The 16,879-nt window shown below is 29.4% G+C and overlaps 1 protein-coding gene across 4 annotated transcripts; it reads right to left on the bottom strand.

Annotated features, from left to right (window-relative positions):
• Nucleotides 1-6,466: 6,466 nt before the first annotated feature.
• Nucleotides 6,467-14,304, bottom strand: LOC105773970 (NAC domain-containing protein 82). 4 transcript variants are annotated; one of them, XM_052632782.1, is made up of 8 exons: nucleotides 14,245-14,278; nucleotides 13,308-13,342; nucleotides 10,201-10,247; nucleotides 9,466-9,634; nucleotides 8,946-9,172; nucleotides 8,678-8,833; nucleotides 7,902-8,250; nucleotides 6,467-6,893 (listed from the first exon to the last, which is right to left on the bottom strand). In XM_052632782.1, exons 4-8 carry the CDS (start codon nucleotides 9,620-9,622, stop codon nucleotides 6,679-6,681), a joined length of 1,104 nt encoding a protein of 367 aa, XP_052488742.1. In that variant the 5' UTR covers nucleotides 9,623-9,634; nucleotides 10,201-10,247; nucleotides 13,308-13,342; nucleotides 14,245-14,278; the 3' UTR covers nucleotides 6,467-6,678. The 4 variants fall into 4 exon arrangements, with proteins under 4 accessions (XP_052488742.1, XP_052488740.1, XP_052488741.1 ...); XM_052632780.1 differs by lacking the exon at nucleotides 13,308-13,342 and having other exon boundaries at nucleotides 14,244-14,304; XM_052632781.1 differs by lacking the exon at nucleotides 14,245-14,278 and having other exon boundaries at nucleotides 13,308-14,231.
• Between the last annotated feature and the right edge of the window lie 2,575 nt (nucleotides 14,305-16,879).

Below are 16,879 nucleotides of genomic sequence, written 5' to 3'. Positions count from 1 at the left end.
ATTTAGTCCCTTTACTTTTTAGATTTCAATATTCAAGTCCCATTGTTGACACCTTTAAAATTTTTCATTAAATTTATTGGTGTGACGTTTTGAAATTTAAAAAAATCACTTTGGTAGCCATGTAACTAAAAAATAATAATGTTGTAATGAACTTGAATTTGACAAAATAATTTTAACAGTATTAACAATTTGATCTAAATTTTAAAATCTGGAAAGTAAATGGACTAAATTACTATAGATAGAAGCACGTGAACTAAATAACCCAAATTTAGGATCCATACATGATATGGTTTAAGTCCGGATAATTCTAAATAGAACCCATGTATGATTTTCACAAGGTGGGAGTCGAATATAGGCCATTAAAGTCTCATGGTCTCGACATTACCAATACCACCAGGGCATCATTGGTTGTGTGTTTTAAGTATGCTCGACATTAGATTTGAGTTAATATTTAACGCCTAAATGAATAATATAATATCCAATTAAAATGTTTTGAAATTTGTAATCAATTTAAAATATGAGTCATAATTGGAGGACATTCATTGCAATTAATCCAAAGTTTCAATATATTAAGATATTTGTATTATATGTATGTTATTTTTATTAAAAAATGCTAGTTTAAATAACCCTTTCTTCTTTCACTTTATTTTCCCGCCACAATGGGTGGATCACATCCGTCCATTCAAGATGAGACGTGGGACTCTAGCTACCGTCAATCCATTTTCGCCTATGATTTTTTTATCATTATAATATTGAACTTTGTTTAATGGTGTTAGTCATATATTTAAGAAAAGTATTAAATTGGATTATGATTTTCAAGTTTAGGTATCAATCGGGTCAAAATGAAAGTTTAGGTACCGAGTAAGTACAAATTATTAAGTTTAGATATCTCCGTATATATTAATTCCGAAAAAATTTTGTGTTTGAACACCGGAGATGACATATTTAAAAATTGCAACTCGTGTTTACTTAGTATATGGACAAATTTATATATGACATTTTAAAAATAGACTGGGTTGTTAATATTTTAGGTAATTTTAAAAATCCATTTACAATCTAATTACGTGTGTTTATATTTGAACTAACATTTAACACCCGAGCTAGTGACTAAATTGACGAAAAAAACATAATTGATATTATATTGATACTTTGAAGATTCAATTATAATATTGTTGGTAAGGCCTTAGCATTGATAGTTAAGGTTTAAACACCCATGTTTGAGTCCCATCATGTGCAAATGCCATGTATGAACTTTGTTGGTAAAAAACCTCTTTAGTCCCTTTCGATTTCGATATTAAGCAAATTAGTCTCTCTCAAAAAAAATGAGAGCTATTTAATCCATATCAATCTCGAAAGTGAGCAAATAAAGACAATTAATCATGACATTAATGTTTTTCCTCAACTGTAAATATTTTTTAATGGTATAATAACAAATTTAGCCATTGATGTTTATATGTTTTGTGTCAATGTTGACAGAATGCGTAAATGTTGCAGGTTAAATTTATTAAATCAAGACCAAATTGACAGAATGTATCAACTTTAAGGGCCAAATTTATTATTTTACCAATAAAAAAACATGTACAATTGACGAAAAAACATTAATCTTGCGATTAATTGTCTTTAATTGCTTACTTTTGAAATTGATAGAGAGTAAATTTGATTTTACATTTTTAATATCTGGTCCAAGGGGACGTCTTGCGAAATTAACCCATTATTATTATATGCCCTCGAGCATTTATGAGAGCCGTTGATTAATTGGATAAGAAGTTGATTGTATGGATTTGATCCGACAGTGATTATTATAAGCATGGGAGCACCGAATCGTTCAAATAAGTGAAGAATAAAAAAAATTAATTAATTAATTAAAGGGTAAACTACAAAAATAGTCACTTTTGTTTGTCTGATATTACATTTTAGTCACGTATGTTTGAAATGTTATATTTTAATCACTTACGCTATTGTTTTGTTACAAAGTGGTCACTCTACCGTTAAGCTCCACCTTCCTAACGGCAGTCCTACGTGGCAGTCCAAATTAAATTTATTTAATTAAAAACCTATTTTCATCCTAACAACTGGATATTCAAGTTAACATTTAAAATCCATTTGAACTGCCACATAGGACTGCCGTTAGGGAGGTAACGGAGTTCAACGGTAGAATGACCACTTCGTAGCAAAACGATAATGTAAGTGACTAAAACGTAACATTTCAAATATAAATGATTATTTTTATAGTTTACCCTAAATTAAATTAAATTAATAGTGACCTAATAATAATGGAGTTTAATCAAACAAAAGCGAAAGGCTTTTTTATTTTGGCGGGAGAGATTAGCAGTGGCATAATCTTTTAGACTAAACACAAATTTAGTAGTACAATGGCATCGTTATGTGCGGACAAAGGAATTTTTTTTTTTTTTTGTGTTCATTTTTTGCGACGGTATACTTTCATCGTTAGAGGTTGATACGTTGTGAATATCAATGGTATGTTATCGTTGTCATTGTTGTTGTTGTTTTTGTATGTGTAAAAAAAATGTTCATTTCTGAAAAGCAGGTAGAAAATATATGAGTTTTCATCAAGATTATTTGAATTGAATTGGACCGGAATATCGATTTGAAGAAGGGCACGGAATTGATTAATTTGAAAATTGGTATGAACTGGACAAAAACCGATTGAACCAGGCGATTGAATCAGATGTCTAATATTTTTATTTTATAGTTTTTAATAATTTATTTAATCGAAACATATGAACCAATTAGACTGACGAACTAGTGGCTTAACCAGTTCAACCATCAATCTAATTTTGAAAATATTAATTTTCATGAAGCATAAGTAACAAAAAAAAAATGCAAGAAACGACTGACAATGATCATTAGGACTCTAATAGTTATCAAATTTATCAAAAAAAAACTTTTTTTTTCTCTTCTCTTTTCAAACCCTAAGTCTCCTTCAACCAATGGTGTGACCGACCTCGTGCCGGTTGTTGATGATCTTTGTCCGCTCTCCTTTCTATTTTTGTCATCTTCTCTTTTCTTTCTTCCATATTATAAAACACATATTAATAGTTCATGTATCATATTGGACGTTTTCAAAGTACATATATCACATTGGACAATTTACAAAAATACAAGTACCATAATAAAACAAAGAGTTAATTTAATCAAACACCCAAACTATTAGCCTTATTCTAAATTAATCCCTAAAGTTCAAATCAATCTAATTACATCCCCAAACTATTGAGGTTATATCAATTAGGTCCTTCCATTACTAAAGCGCTAATTTAATCGTTAAATGACATGTCAAATCTTATTTATCATAATTTAAAATGAAAATTGTAAAAAAAAAGAGTATTGCAAAAATGAATGTTTTAAAAATATCGTGTTGAGGTTTTCAAATTTTTACTAAAGCTTTATCATTCACTCTTTTTTTTCCAATTTTACTTTATTTTTCTTTTTACTTTTAAAAGTTATCGACAACATTCTATTTTTAATTTTTCATTTTAAATTGAGCTATATAATATTTGACATGTCATTTAACAGTTAAATCAACTGTTTTAACGAAGAAATAACCTGATTGATATAACATTCATAATTTGGGGATTCAAATAGAACATTTTAAAGTTTAAGAACCAATTTAAAATGACGGTCATAGTTTGGGGATGTCTGTTGGAATTAACTCCAAAGCACATGTTGATAGTCTATGTACCACATTGAACATTTTATAAAAGTATAGGTATCAAAAGTGAGATTATCTCATGTATAATATGAACGAATGTGGAGAGCAAAGCAAAATGTGAAATGGAAGCAAAAGAGCAAATGACAAGGCGTGATAGGAAAAGCAGACAGGACATTGGGGCTCCACACTGTGTAACTACTACAACACCACTCTGCCCACTAACCCAGATTATTTTCATTCAATGTTTGTGGATCATCTCTTTGTTTTATGCTTTACTCGGATTTTTTTTTATGCAATTAAGCCATTACATTACAATAATAAAAAGAAAAGAGGTCTAAAATATAGAGATCGAATCTTAAATTTTATGAGCATCAACTTGAAATCTATACAAATTTATTATTGAGTCAGTGTCATGATCGACCTTGAATTAGAGTTAATTTTTATATAGGTTGGGATGGTTTCCGGTTAAGTTAATTTGGATCACGTCAATTTGGGTTATAAATTTTTTGAATCATTTTAATTCAGATCAACTTGGGGTTGAGTTATTACATGTTTAGGTCATTTGAGTTATTTATTGGGTTAAATTATTATTCTTTTTTTATTGTTATCTAAGTCAGGTCTTAAACTTGTCAATTATTCTCACGTTTGGGTTTGAACTAGGCGTCCGTTCCTACATTAAGGCTTACACTTTTTTTTGTCTAAGTTAGTACCTGAACTTGACAATTGTTTCTACATTAGGCCCTAAACTTTAGGATTCTGAAGGAAATATCAAAGACTAATTTGAAAAAAAAATTCAAGCCTCGATGTAGAAACAATTGCCAAGTTCAGACTCTAATGTAAGAATAGTTACTAAGTTCATTTAGTCGAATCATTTCAAGTTGTTCATGAAATTCAGGATTTTGAAGGAAATATGAAAGATTAATTTAGAAAATAATTCAAGCCTCAATGTGAAAACAATTACGAAGTTCCAGGCCCGAATTTGATAAAAAAAATTCAAACCCCAATAACAAAATAATTTCTAAATTCATTTATTTGTATTTTTTCATTATTTTAAATTTGAATAGTTTAAGGTTTGAAATTGGTGGAACTAAAGTCGCAAATTAAGTCAAAATTGAGAGAGATAAATGGGAATATGTGTTTGATATTTGTTGAGATTTAGAGGTACAAAATTGAGAAGAAATTTGGCAGATGGACCTAACATGGAAGTGGATTGAGGGAGCATTTAGTTTTAAAGGAAAAATAGAGAAGGAATAAATAAAATTTGGGCAGACATGTGGTCGTTGTAGGTAAAATGAGCTTCACTAGTATTTTCTTGTCGGTAGGCTGTTGTTTATTTAGGGTAAGCTTTGAAAACACAATAGCTAGCTTTAGTAGGTTGCAAAGATTTTCTTTTTAATTAAAGCGGTTGTTGGGTATTGAGGGTTTTTTTTTTTTTTTAAATTATTCCAATATATATATATTTATTAATTTGATATTTATTTTGTTTTAATTAAATTTGATCTTAATTTTTTAAACAAAATATTAACTGAGCTATTCTTTTAATGATGTTATATGTCACGTCAATAAATATTTTAAAATTATAGAAATATTTAAAAATAAAATAAAAATTAAAAAGTTTAAATAAAACAGCATGAAGTACACATAGATTGTCATGTTTGAAAATTTAATGTTTTAATTAGTATTTTGTTAAAAACAACGATTAGACTTTTTTGGAAAGTTTGATGGTCAAATTTAGCTAAAAAAAAAGAAGAAGAATAAAAGCTAAATTGACAAAAGATGTAAATATTGAGGGTTATATTTATCATTATGCCTTTTTAAATTATAAGGTTATGACACATTTATAAATTGGAAGAAAAAAATTATGTAACAAATTTATAAAAAGATTAATATAAAATTAAATGTGATTTTTGTTGAGTTTAAATATTACCATCTTCTTCGTGAGTATGTATTATTATAGACATATTAAAATATAAAAAGATAAATATTTTCAAACTAATATTTTATATTACTATAAGGTATAACTTTTAATCCATAAAATGAAAGATATTACGCATTTAAGTGTGTTTGAACCTGTATCGTTTAGATCATTACAATAGTCAATGAGGTATTGGCTCAATTGTCAAAGACAAAAGCCAAAAGTCTTTAGTACCTAAGTTCAAAACTTGCCATGCACAATTTTATAGGTAGATTTTTGAGTCCAATCATGTGCGGTTATCGTGTGTGAATTTCAACATCAACGAATGTTGATTATGAGGTGGATTATATGATTATTAGGTAAAATTAAATTTTAACTCAAATCGATTTTAAATTTAAGTTATTTTAAGTTCAATATATTCAAATTTGAAGTTTAGGTTTTTCAAGTTAAACCATTATGAATTGAAATTATTTTGAATTTTGATCACTTAAAATTCAAGTCATTTTGTGTTCAAATTGTTTTGAGTTTAAATTAAATGAATTCGAGTTATTTTTTTATTAGATCAACTGGCTGAATGGTACTAAGGGTGGGTTTGGATGGGCGATTGGGTGCGGTGCGTTTAGTTTACTTTTTGTCTCACGCTACAGTGTCTAGTCTCACCGCCACCGCTGTTTTTACACTAACCGCAAGTAAACGCACCGCCCATCCAAACTCACCGTAAGTGTTTATTCTGAAATTCACTTTAGGGGTTCAAATTACAGGGGCAGTCCGATTTGTGATGTATGAGTTAACAGTAATTCACTCCAACTAGGTTTATGAGAGTTAATTGTAAATATATAAAATCTAGTGGTTTCTAGAAAATGTAATAAGAAAATTGAAGATGGGGACCAATGCTAAGTTTCATTCATTTTTGTTTAGGCCCTGATTTTGAATAAGGCTGTAATACATAACAGTAAAAATCTACACACTGAATATGATAATAGTGTAATAATTCGCTTAGCTTGTTAAGAGCTAGGTGAGAGTTATAATTTAATCTACACTTGTGATACTCATAATTTAAATATCTTACAAAAAAATCACATACCTCTGAGATCTAAAATGGCATAAAGCATAAGTACTTCTTTCGAAGCTCTTTCATTCTACTAGATTTCGGTTTAACAGATGATGATGATGATGGACCTTCATCCCTTTGGTTCCCCATAGCATGCTTTGAGATCTCATTGTTATTAGCTGAATTAGGTACAGAGCTAGTGGTTTTTAACAATTCATTACTAGACGAATCGTTGCCTTCAATACTAACAACAGATCCTGCAAGAAACCAATAACGCATACACAAGTTAACTGACCCAACTTCAAATGTTCTGAAAAAGCAACTCGAAATTACTTGAACAAATAACTCGAAATGATTCAAAGCTTGAAGTGACTAAAAACCCGAAATGATCTCGACTTGTAATGACAACAATCTGTAATTTTTTATAACTCAAATTGATGGTAACATCTAAGATGAGATCTTATTATAGTGAGATCTTGTGAAATCCTTTTTAAATCAACGACTGTGGTTATAAGACAAAACTAAAAAAACTATAGCCGTTTAATCAAGTCCCGTCAAAAAAATTGAAAATTGTTAGCAAAAGTTGTTTTTCTTTGGAAATCAACGTTGAAACCTGTTGAATTTGTTAGAAGATAAACTCACATTTCTCAATCTCAATGCAAATTGTACGTGGCATGATCAACACTGGATTGATTTTTTTTTTCTATATTTTTATTTTAACCGTTGATTTAAAAGGATTCTACAGTATCAGAGGCGAGGATAGTGCAAGGAGTTGCCTTGCCTCCCCAAGATAAATTTGTTATAGAAGCCCTTTAAATTTTGTCAAATTATAAGTTTGTATAATGAAAAAATTATACTTTGACCTCCAAAAGTTTATTATTTATTTTTGGCCCTCTAAAGCAATTTTCTGGCTTCGCCCTATGGGATCTTTAAATAAATACCACCCAAATCAATAGAAGATTAACTGACCGAAAATAAAATTTAAGGGTCTATTTATTAGTCTTAACTTGACAATTTAAAGGTCTCTATACGATCATACAAAATAAAATTTGAAGGACCTAAAGAAATAATTCCTTTTATACCATCAAAACCTTCGCCCTCCCCTTGTAGTTTTCATGCATGGCTATATCATGATACCATATCTCACCAGTAACGGCATATAATAGGACATAAAATGACATGCTAGGAGTAGTAAATATTGTCTACGGAACTAAACTACGAATATGGTTGTCAAGTAATGAAATAAGTCAGAAAAGTTGACATACCTAAAGCAGCCGGAACCAAAACCACCTCGTCCAACCTGTTGGATGCAGAGACATTAAGCTTTTTACCCATGTCATTCTGTTCCAAAACTAGGTCTTGATCTAGATCTTGTAAGAAAGCCATTGAGTCGAAACATTCATCTGACGACATGCTTGGAGCGCTTGAATTACCGGAACTCGAAGAAGATACATGGTTGACGAGATCGTTCATTTCCAGAAAGTCACCACGTGAAAAAGAATCAATATAAGCATCTGTGAAACAATCCATTCCAACATCATTTTCATCTTGATGCTCTGGAACGGGAATTGTCCCTGCAATAGCCAATCCTTCTTTCTCATCATGCTTGTTCACCTACAAGTAATGGCTACACCTCAAATAGACAAACAGAACAGCAACAGAACTTAATTATTCAAAGATGTTGATGAGATGCATTTAGTTGTCTAGTGGTATCTAATCGATCTTAGATGACATCCTAAGACTCAAACTATTCGATTTTTAGTTTCTGAAAGTAATTCGGTCCAGTTTTTTTAACCTTAAGACAAAAATTTACATTGTAATCAACCACGGTTGAACTTCAGCCAGACTATGAACAATTCACAACTTAAGAAGCTATAAATAATTCATGTCTTAGGGGCACCTTCATGATGTTTTTGGTGATTTTGATATATTCGACGTTAAAGCAAAATGTCCAAATTGATAGTTTGGTGGAATAAGCCTTCAACTTGAAAGACTTATGTAAACTGACCAAAGAAAAGTAAGTGTGCAGACGATGAGATACCTGATGGTTGCTCGAGGAACCTATTCCCGTACCGCAGTTAGCCTCCAGAATAGGAGGTTGTGGTAAATGATTTTCAGTGCCAATACGAGCACTAGACACTTTCTCCTGCATTTCGTCACTCGGAACAAGAAAAACTCTACACATAGAGATGGTTTCCTGCATATTATCCAACCAGACCGGCTAATGACTGGCAGGTTGAGTTGATAACTGAAATAGAACAAATGTATTAAACTGTAAGCTTGTAGGACATTCTGTTTTAGTAAAGTACCTTGTTTGCATTTTCGTCGCACAATCTCTTTTGAGTTGCGCTGAAAACTTGCATCACCCAGTTACTATTACGTTCATGAGAGACTTGACCCTTGTAGTACGCAAGAGTGGTTCTCCAACCGATAATATCAGAGTTTGAGAAGACTTCACGGGCCTCCTCCTTGACCTTCCAGAGGCCATGTTCCATATCAGTGTTATCATTTGAGCTAGTCAAAAACCACATATCATCTGCATACAGTAATTAAGTAAGATCAGAGATTGATCTTCTTGCATCATAGTTGGCATGAATGAGGATATGTTTAATGCATAGCACATATATTGAACATACATCTATCTTCAAGTGGCAGACAAAGTGATAGTCCACTGATGGCATAATAGAAACAAAACCTTATCATTTTCCGAAAGAGACATTAATTGAAACAAAGAGTCAGAAAGAGAAATGCTTATTTGTTCCTAATGATGCAATTTGTTAGATTATAGCAAATTTATTGGTAAGTTATGGCAAAAACAATGGTCCTTACCTGGTAAGTATTCGGGCTCGAAGCTGTAAGGATTTACTTCGATAACATTGCACGGTAGAGGAGAGCCACTAGTCAATTTGTTGAGACCGATAAAGAGCTCTTCATTAGTGCTGGTGATAGCAATACACGCAGATAGGGAAGCTGCTGAAGCGTTCATGGTGATCTGATTCTGATTTCAGACGAAAAAAAAAAAACACATCACCAAGGAGTTTATAGCCTATGGGGTGCAACTATAAAAAGGAAGGCCTTTGAAGCTAGTGGATATCAAAGCTTGTACTACTAATCAACAAATAACAATACATTAAACTGAAAATTCGCAAAAAGGACTAGTAGATGATAAATTATATGCACATATAAAATCATGTAGAATCCTTCAAGGCTATCCATTTTGTTGATTGATAATGAACATCTCTGAATAGACCAAGACCAAGCAACCAATTAAATTATTTTTTCTTTTAACTCCAAGGGCGCAATGGAACACCAAAATTTATCCAGATAATATTGACACAGAAAAGGATAAAATCGGACTAATTATTTTAAGGCAAAACTTTTAGATTTAATCAATATATCTTAATCATGGGGAGCTTCTTTCTTCCCCCGTTTGATATATTCTGATTCAGATAGAATTATTTCTCAAAAATAATGAGGGGAAAGTTTTTTTCAGCATAAACACAATCAAACAATTGCACATATATAACTCTTTTTTAAGGAGGGGAACCAAGGACATATGCTTACCTCACTGTATGAAGGAGTTAAGCGGCTGGATGCCTGCGTTCAATCAGCTAAAAGAAAAATCAAAGGAACAAAATTGATCAGCTGCAAGCTATGATTGATTACTTTGTTTGGTTTTTCAATAGAGTGAAGGGGGAGAGGGGAGAAAAAAAAAAGATCAGTATATTTTAGCTTTCGAGTTCCATAATTCAGCGACTTTGGTTGATTTAACGTACACTACTGAAAAAAAGAACACCCAGAAAATATTGAAAAGAAAAGTCTTCCACTTTCTTTTCTTTTCCTTTCTTTTCTTTTCCATCCTTTTCTGACCAACCAAACAGAGCTAACTGGTTTTTATAATTTCAGCTGATTTTACACGTACAAATTATATATTCAGTTGAAACACTGATCACCGATCAATAATGAACAAAGGAGAAGAAAATTGGAAAATCCTTATACCAACTTCTAAGACGAGCAACAGGAAGAGAGAGTTGAGAGCCGGCCTGCCTTGCTTTGTTTCCTTTAATCACCCACTCTCTTCTAATAGTACTACTATCCAACGACGTTAAATCCTTCAATTTTTATAAGCAAAAACCTGAATAAACCCCTAGTTAAGCATTAAGCAACAACATGCCAGCACGTGGGAAGTTCTTGTTGGATGAAACTAACCATGGGTTATCCTAGTTGGCTTGCTTTGATTTTACTTGTGTCTGTTTTCCGAAGGGAAAAAAGAATTGACAACATTATTTCGCCCAGAAAGTGAGATTGAGAGTCATTAAAGTTTTTACAAAAGACCAAGTCCTTTGTCTTGAAAACGAGAGGTTGATTAATTCTAGAATAGTCCACTAGATTCTAGCTCTACTTAAAAAGGTTAAATTTTATGTTTTGTGAATTTGATTGGATTAAGTTTTCGACAACCTGCTGTAAATCATATGTACGTGTATCAATCGCTCAGCCCACGAAAGATTCTTCGCCCCATATGAAGACAATTATTATTATTGATAAATAAATAAGAATTATTATTATGATAACAATAAAGTACATCTTTAATTAAAAAAAACCAATAAAGTACATCTTTACGTCTTTTACCACATCTAAATAAATAATTTTTTTATAATGAATAAATAATTATTTTTAATTCACATCAAGAAAAATACTTAATTTTAATTTATAGTTAGATAAACTTAGAATATAAATTAATTTTTGAATTTTTCTTTTGTTTTATGGTATATATTTAAACATGCATTTTATTTTTTAAAATGTAATATATTTTATAATTACACTTAATACTTATTTTTATCAAATTCTATTCTTCAAATCTCAAATTTTAATTTAATTGTTTTATGTAATCATTTTTAAATAATATTGATTATTATGCTTGAAACTCAACTTAAATTTTATAACCCCAATAGAATAAAAAAATTATGCCTTTGTTTAAATGTATTGAATTTTATGATTAAGACTTAAGAGTTCAATCATAAAACGTACCTCATAAGGCATCCAAATGAAAAGTATTTCTTTTATTGTTTGGGATCGCTATAATTATATAGTAAGATCTTTTCTAAATTTAATTAAATAGTAAGATCTTATTTCTTTTCACATGCATATTTGGACCGACAAGTTTAGTATACTATAAGTGGTTGGAATGTTACAATATAGTCAACGTTGGAGGAAACAGGCATGTATTTTATTTTATTTTAAAATATAAATGAAAAAAACCTGATTTTTAAAATCAAAATTAAAAAGCTCCGAGGTCAAAGAGTGTAATAGTAAACGGGTTTTGGTGCCATATGCATTAGGAAGGATTTCCGGATTCTGATTTGGTTAAGGACATCCAACCCACAACCAACGCCAACAACATCAAGAATAATAAAAGTTTTTATGACGACAGAGAAATTTTTACTAATTATATAAAATATTAAAAATAAATTATACATTAATTCTGGTCTAATATTATACATTAATTTTAGTCTAATATGTAATTGTATACATGAAACTTTGATTTGATTTAATTCCCTCAAATTATTAACACAATTATTTATATAGCATAATTTTATGTTTATATTTTAGATACACATATATTTATATTTATCTAATATAAAAATAAATTGATGTATTTTTTAAATGTATATGATTGAATCAAAATAAAATTTATGTGTATAATTGCATATTGAAACCAACTTTACGTATAATTTTGAGATTTTTCCTAAAATTTAAGCTTATCAATTTCTAAATGTTTATAAAATCGATCCTCAAACTATATCATTTTTCATTTACGTACCTAAATTTTTTTAATCAAAAGTGGTATTTAAGTTGTTAATTTCATTTAATTTTACTCAAAAGTGTATGGCATCCAATAAGAGCATGTAACAGCTCACATGTCACGTTTTTATTAGTTGGTATCATATATATATAGTTAAAATAGAGATAAATCTCAAAACTGTATATGGACTTTGATTCAATGTGTATTTTAATACATGTACTTTAATTTGTTGTAATTATACAAATGAAAGTTGGTTGCAATTCAAATATATACAAAAAAAACTTTAATTTTGGTTCAATTATACATATTTAAAGGAATAAATACATCAATATATTTTCATATTAAATATATATAATTTTTGGTTTTGCTATATGTATACTTAAAATGATGTTGTATCGATAATTATATTAGTAATTCGTGAAAATTAAATTAAAATAAAATTTTATGTATAAAATTATACGAAATCAAAGTTCATATATAGTATTACACAACGAACTAAAGTTCATATGTCATTTTTAGATTTATCACAGTAAAATAAGTTCAAATTAATAGTTTAGATATTAGATACCAGTTTTTTTTTTAAATGTTAGGTACTTAAGTAAGAAAAATAATATCTTTGAGGACCAATTTTGTATTTAAGCCAATTCGAAATAACAACCGTCCTTTGCGCGAGGGCAGACGCCAACCAAGGAGAGTTGCGGTGTCACCGTAACCAAAATTAACTGTTTTGAAAGAGAGGATCCAAACAGGAAAAAAAAAATTGAAAAAAAAAAAAAACTAAAGCTGGTTTCGTCAACAACGAAATTCGAAAACGAAAACAAAGAGCAAAACAGAGTTGAATTTCAAGAGCTTAATTAAATATTATTACCTTGAAGAAAAGCTAGCTTTTTCCAGCGTTCAATCCGTTTGGCAAAAATCGAAAAAAATCGAAAATCAAGTTAAAAGGAAAGCACAAATCTCGTCTTGTTTCCAAGAAAAGCATGAAACGATAAATCAAACATAACAAGCTCAAAGAAGAACAGATTACAAAACTATTTCTAATCCAAGATCATGGCGGATTAGCTTAAATTAATTTGCATGACCGAAAAAGAAAACCTTAAACACAGGTAAACGAGATAACAATTTGCTCACATTTTCCGATCAGTCATTCACTTAAAAAAAAAAAAACTAAAGCTGGTTTCGTCAAAGACGAACACAAAGAGAAAAATGCATGAAACGATAAATCAAACATAACAGGCTCAAAGAAGAACAGAAAGCTATTTCTAATCTAAGAACATGAAGGATTAGTTTAAATTTATTTGCATCACCGGAAAAAAAAAGGGCAAAAACAAAGCTAAACGAAACAACAAATTCTTCACGTTTCTTATAATCCGATCAGTAATTTACTTGGGAAAAAAAACTAAAGCTGGATTCGTCAATAACGAACTTCAAAAACGAAAACAAAGAAAAGAAGAATCACAGAGCAGAATTTGAAGAGCTTAATTAAGCATTATCTTGAAGAAATGCATGAAAGGATAAATAAAACATAACAGACTCAAAGAAGAACAGAGAACTAATTCTAATCTAAGATCATGACGGATTAGCTTAAATTTATTTGCATCACCCAAAAAAAAACTCCAAAAAAAAAGGTAAATGAAACAACAATTTGCTCACGTTTTTCATCATCGATCCGTCATTTACTTGAAAAAAAAAGAAAGAAGAATCACAATATGTTTACGAATCAAAATAGTGTGTTCAACAAATTAAAGCAAGATTTATAATCAGATGAAATAAACAAAAAGAAGAAGAAGAGGGAATCTCTAACCTTGAAACGACAGGAGAAAGAAGAGACTTACTCAGCTTCATCTACGACATGAGGAAACAGCGGAGCTTTGGGAGTTATTTATAGACGAGGGGCTCTGCTTTTAACTGTACATTAACCATGGTTACTAGTTACCTCGCCCACAGTTAACAAGGATGATCGTTATCATTTTTATATAAAAGGAAAAATTAAGCGGGAGATATGACGTGGCTGTCCGTTATTGGCTCTGCTCGTGCGAGCATCAAGTTGAAGAAGAGGAATTTTCACCCAAAAAAAGGGACATAGCAACATTTAGTCCCTAAATTTGATAATAATTTTAAATTGGTCCCTAAACTTTTTTTCCACATTAGTCTTGAAACTTGGAAAATTTTCTCAGTTTAGTACTTGAACTTGAATTTAATTACGGTATGATAATGTGGCATTCTGATATTGCATTACATCATTACTTGAAAATGATTAAAATTTTATATAAAATCTAATACCAAAAATATTAAAAAGAAAATTTATTTTTATTTTTAAAATTTCAAGGAATAATGTGGCACAATTTCAAAGTGCCTCTAAAACTTTCTAAAATTTCCCAATTTGATCATGAACATAGATTCTTTTAAGTTATGATGATATAATATTTTGAGATTGTATCACGTAATTACTTGATAATTTTAAAAGTTTTATATAAAATCTAAAAATACATAAAAATTAAAAAATATTTAAAAAAATTAAGTGATGATATGGCACAATGTCAAAGCTCCACATCATAAACCCTTAACAAAATTTAAGTTCAAAATTTAAATTGAGAAATTAGCTAATGTGGACTAAAAAGATTCAATGACTAATGTGAGAAAACTATCAATTTCAAGGAGTGAATGATACTTTATCCCAACAAATTCCAATAGCTTATCTGGGGGCCGTCAATTTCCTGGAAGCTTCCTTCTTCGTTAAGTGTCTTTTGACTTCGTCAACCTCCAATTTTACCTGATTGAGCTGACTTTAACGAGCACGAGTACCTCTAAATTATGCCAAGTAACTAAACTATTAATAAATTTATATTTTAGTCACTCAACTTTAAAAAAAATAAAATAATTATTGAATTATTTAAAAGTACTAATTTAAGTTCACAAGGCTATTAAAATCGTTATTTTATGGTCTTCTATGTTCGCACCATCTGCATCAATTGAAAACTCTCATTTTCTTTCTCTTTTTACAGTTCAATGTTTTTTTTATGAAACAACTTTGAACGTCATGAATTTGTGACCCAAAATCTAAACAGGTTTCTTCTTGGATATTTGACACTAATCGTCAAATCAACTTAGATCTAATGTATGTTCTTTTACTCATTGATGGGTACTGATTCATCTTACCAAGCATTACCAAGCATCAAATTATTGCTTGGAGCTCATCAGTCGAACTTTTTATAAAAAAATTAATAGTTCAGTGACTTAAATAAAAATTTTAAATAGTTCAGTGAGTTATAACTGAAAACTTTCAAATAGTTCAGTGACCATAATATAATTTTTTGAACTTGAATGATCAAAACATAAATTTACTAATAATTTAGTGACCTTAGGTGTAATTTACCCTAAAGTAATTTAGATTTCGAAATTTGGTTAGGTACACAATTTTGTTTTAATTAAAGGAAAAACAAAGTTTTTATTTTTAATTTTAGGACTAAATATCAAAATTATACATGAATTTTGGTTTAACGTATAAATTTATACACAAATTTTAATTGTGAACAATTTTATACATGAAATTTTGATTTGATTCAATCCTCATAAATTATTAATATAATTATTGATATAGTAACATTTTATGTTTATATATTGCATATACTGAATAATTATATTTATCCAATATAAAAATAAATTAATATATTTATTTTTAAAATGAGTATTATTGAATCAAAATTAAAGTTTCACGTATAAATTTTAGTCACAATCAAAATTTCTCATATATAATTATATTAAATGAAAGTTCATGTATCAATTTGTATATTGAATCAAAATTTATGTATAATTTTAATTTTACCCTTTAATTTTAAAATTAAGACATAATCATTGCACGAATTTGTAATCTTTTGGAATATACGGTCTCTAATCATTAATCAATATACCAACTATATGATTACTCGAGATTCTATAACGAAAATACCAATCAACATATTCGGGTACAAGTTATTGTTTTTACTATTAAATAGAGTTAAATCAATCATTTTTATTGATAAAAGTATCGTGAAAATATTTATATTAAAAGTCGAATTATATTTTATTTTTTTATTTAAAAAATAGATAAATTAGTTATTGTACGTTTGACTAAATAGCAAATTGATCATTCTATTAAAAATTTTATTCATTTTACAGCTAAAAATCGGTCCCTAAATGTCCGCATAAAGTGCACATGATACATCACGTGTAATTGTTTGGTTATTTTGTCGATCAAGACAATTTTTAACAGTGAAATGAATGAATTTTTAATAGGAATAACCAATTTATTTCTTCTTTTTTTTAGTATAGAAGGTAAAATACAATTTATTTCTTCTTTTTTTTAGTATAGAAGGTAAAATGCAATCTGATTCATAATACAAGAGACTTCTTGATACTTTTACCCGTTCTTTCATTGACATTGATATGTATTAGAGGTAT

The sequence above is a fragment of the Gossypium raimondii genome, chromosome 6 (genome assembly GCF_025698545.1).
Source record: "Gossypium raimondii isolate GPD5lz chromosome 6, ASM2569854v1, whole genome shotgun sequence".
Classification (NCBI taxonomy): Eukaryota; Viridiplantae; Streptophyta; class Magnoliopsida; order Malvales; family Malvaceae; genus Gossypium; species Gossypium raimondii.
The sequence above is the reverse complement of the archived record's forward strand: the minus strand, read 5'-3'. Positions and strand labels throughout refer to the sequence as shown.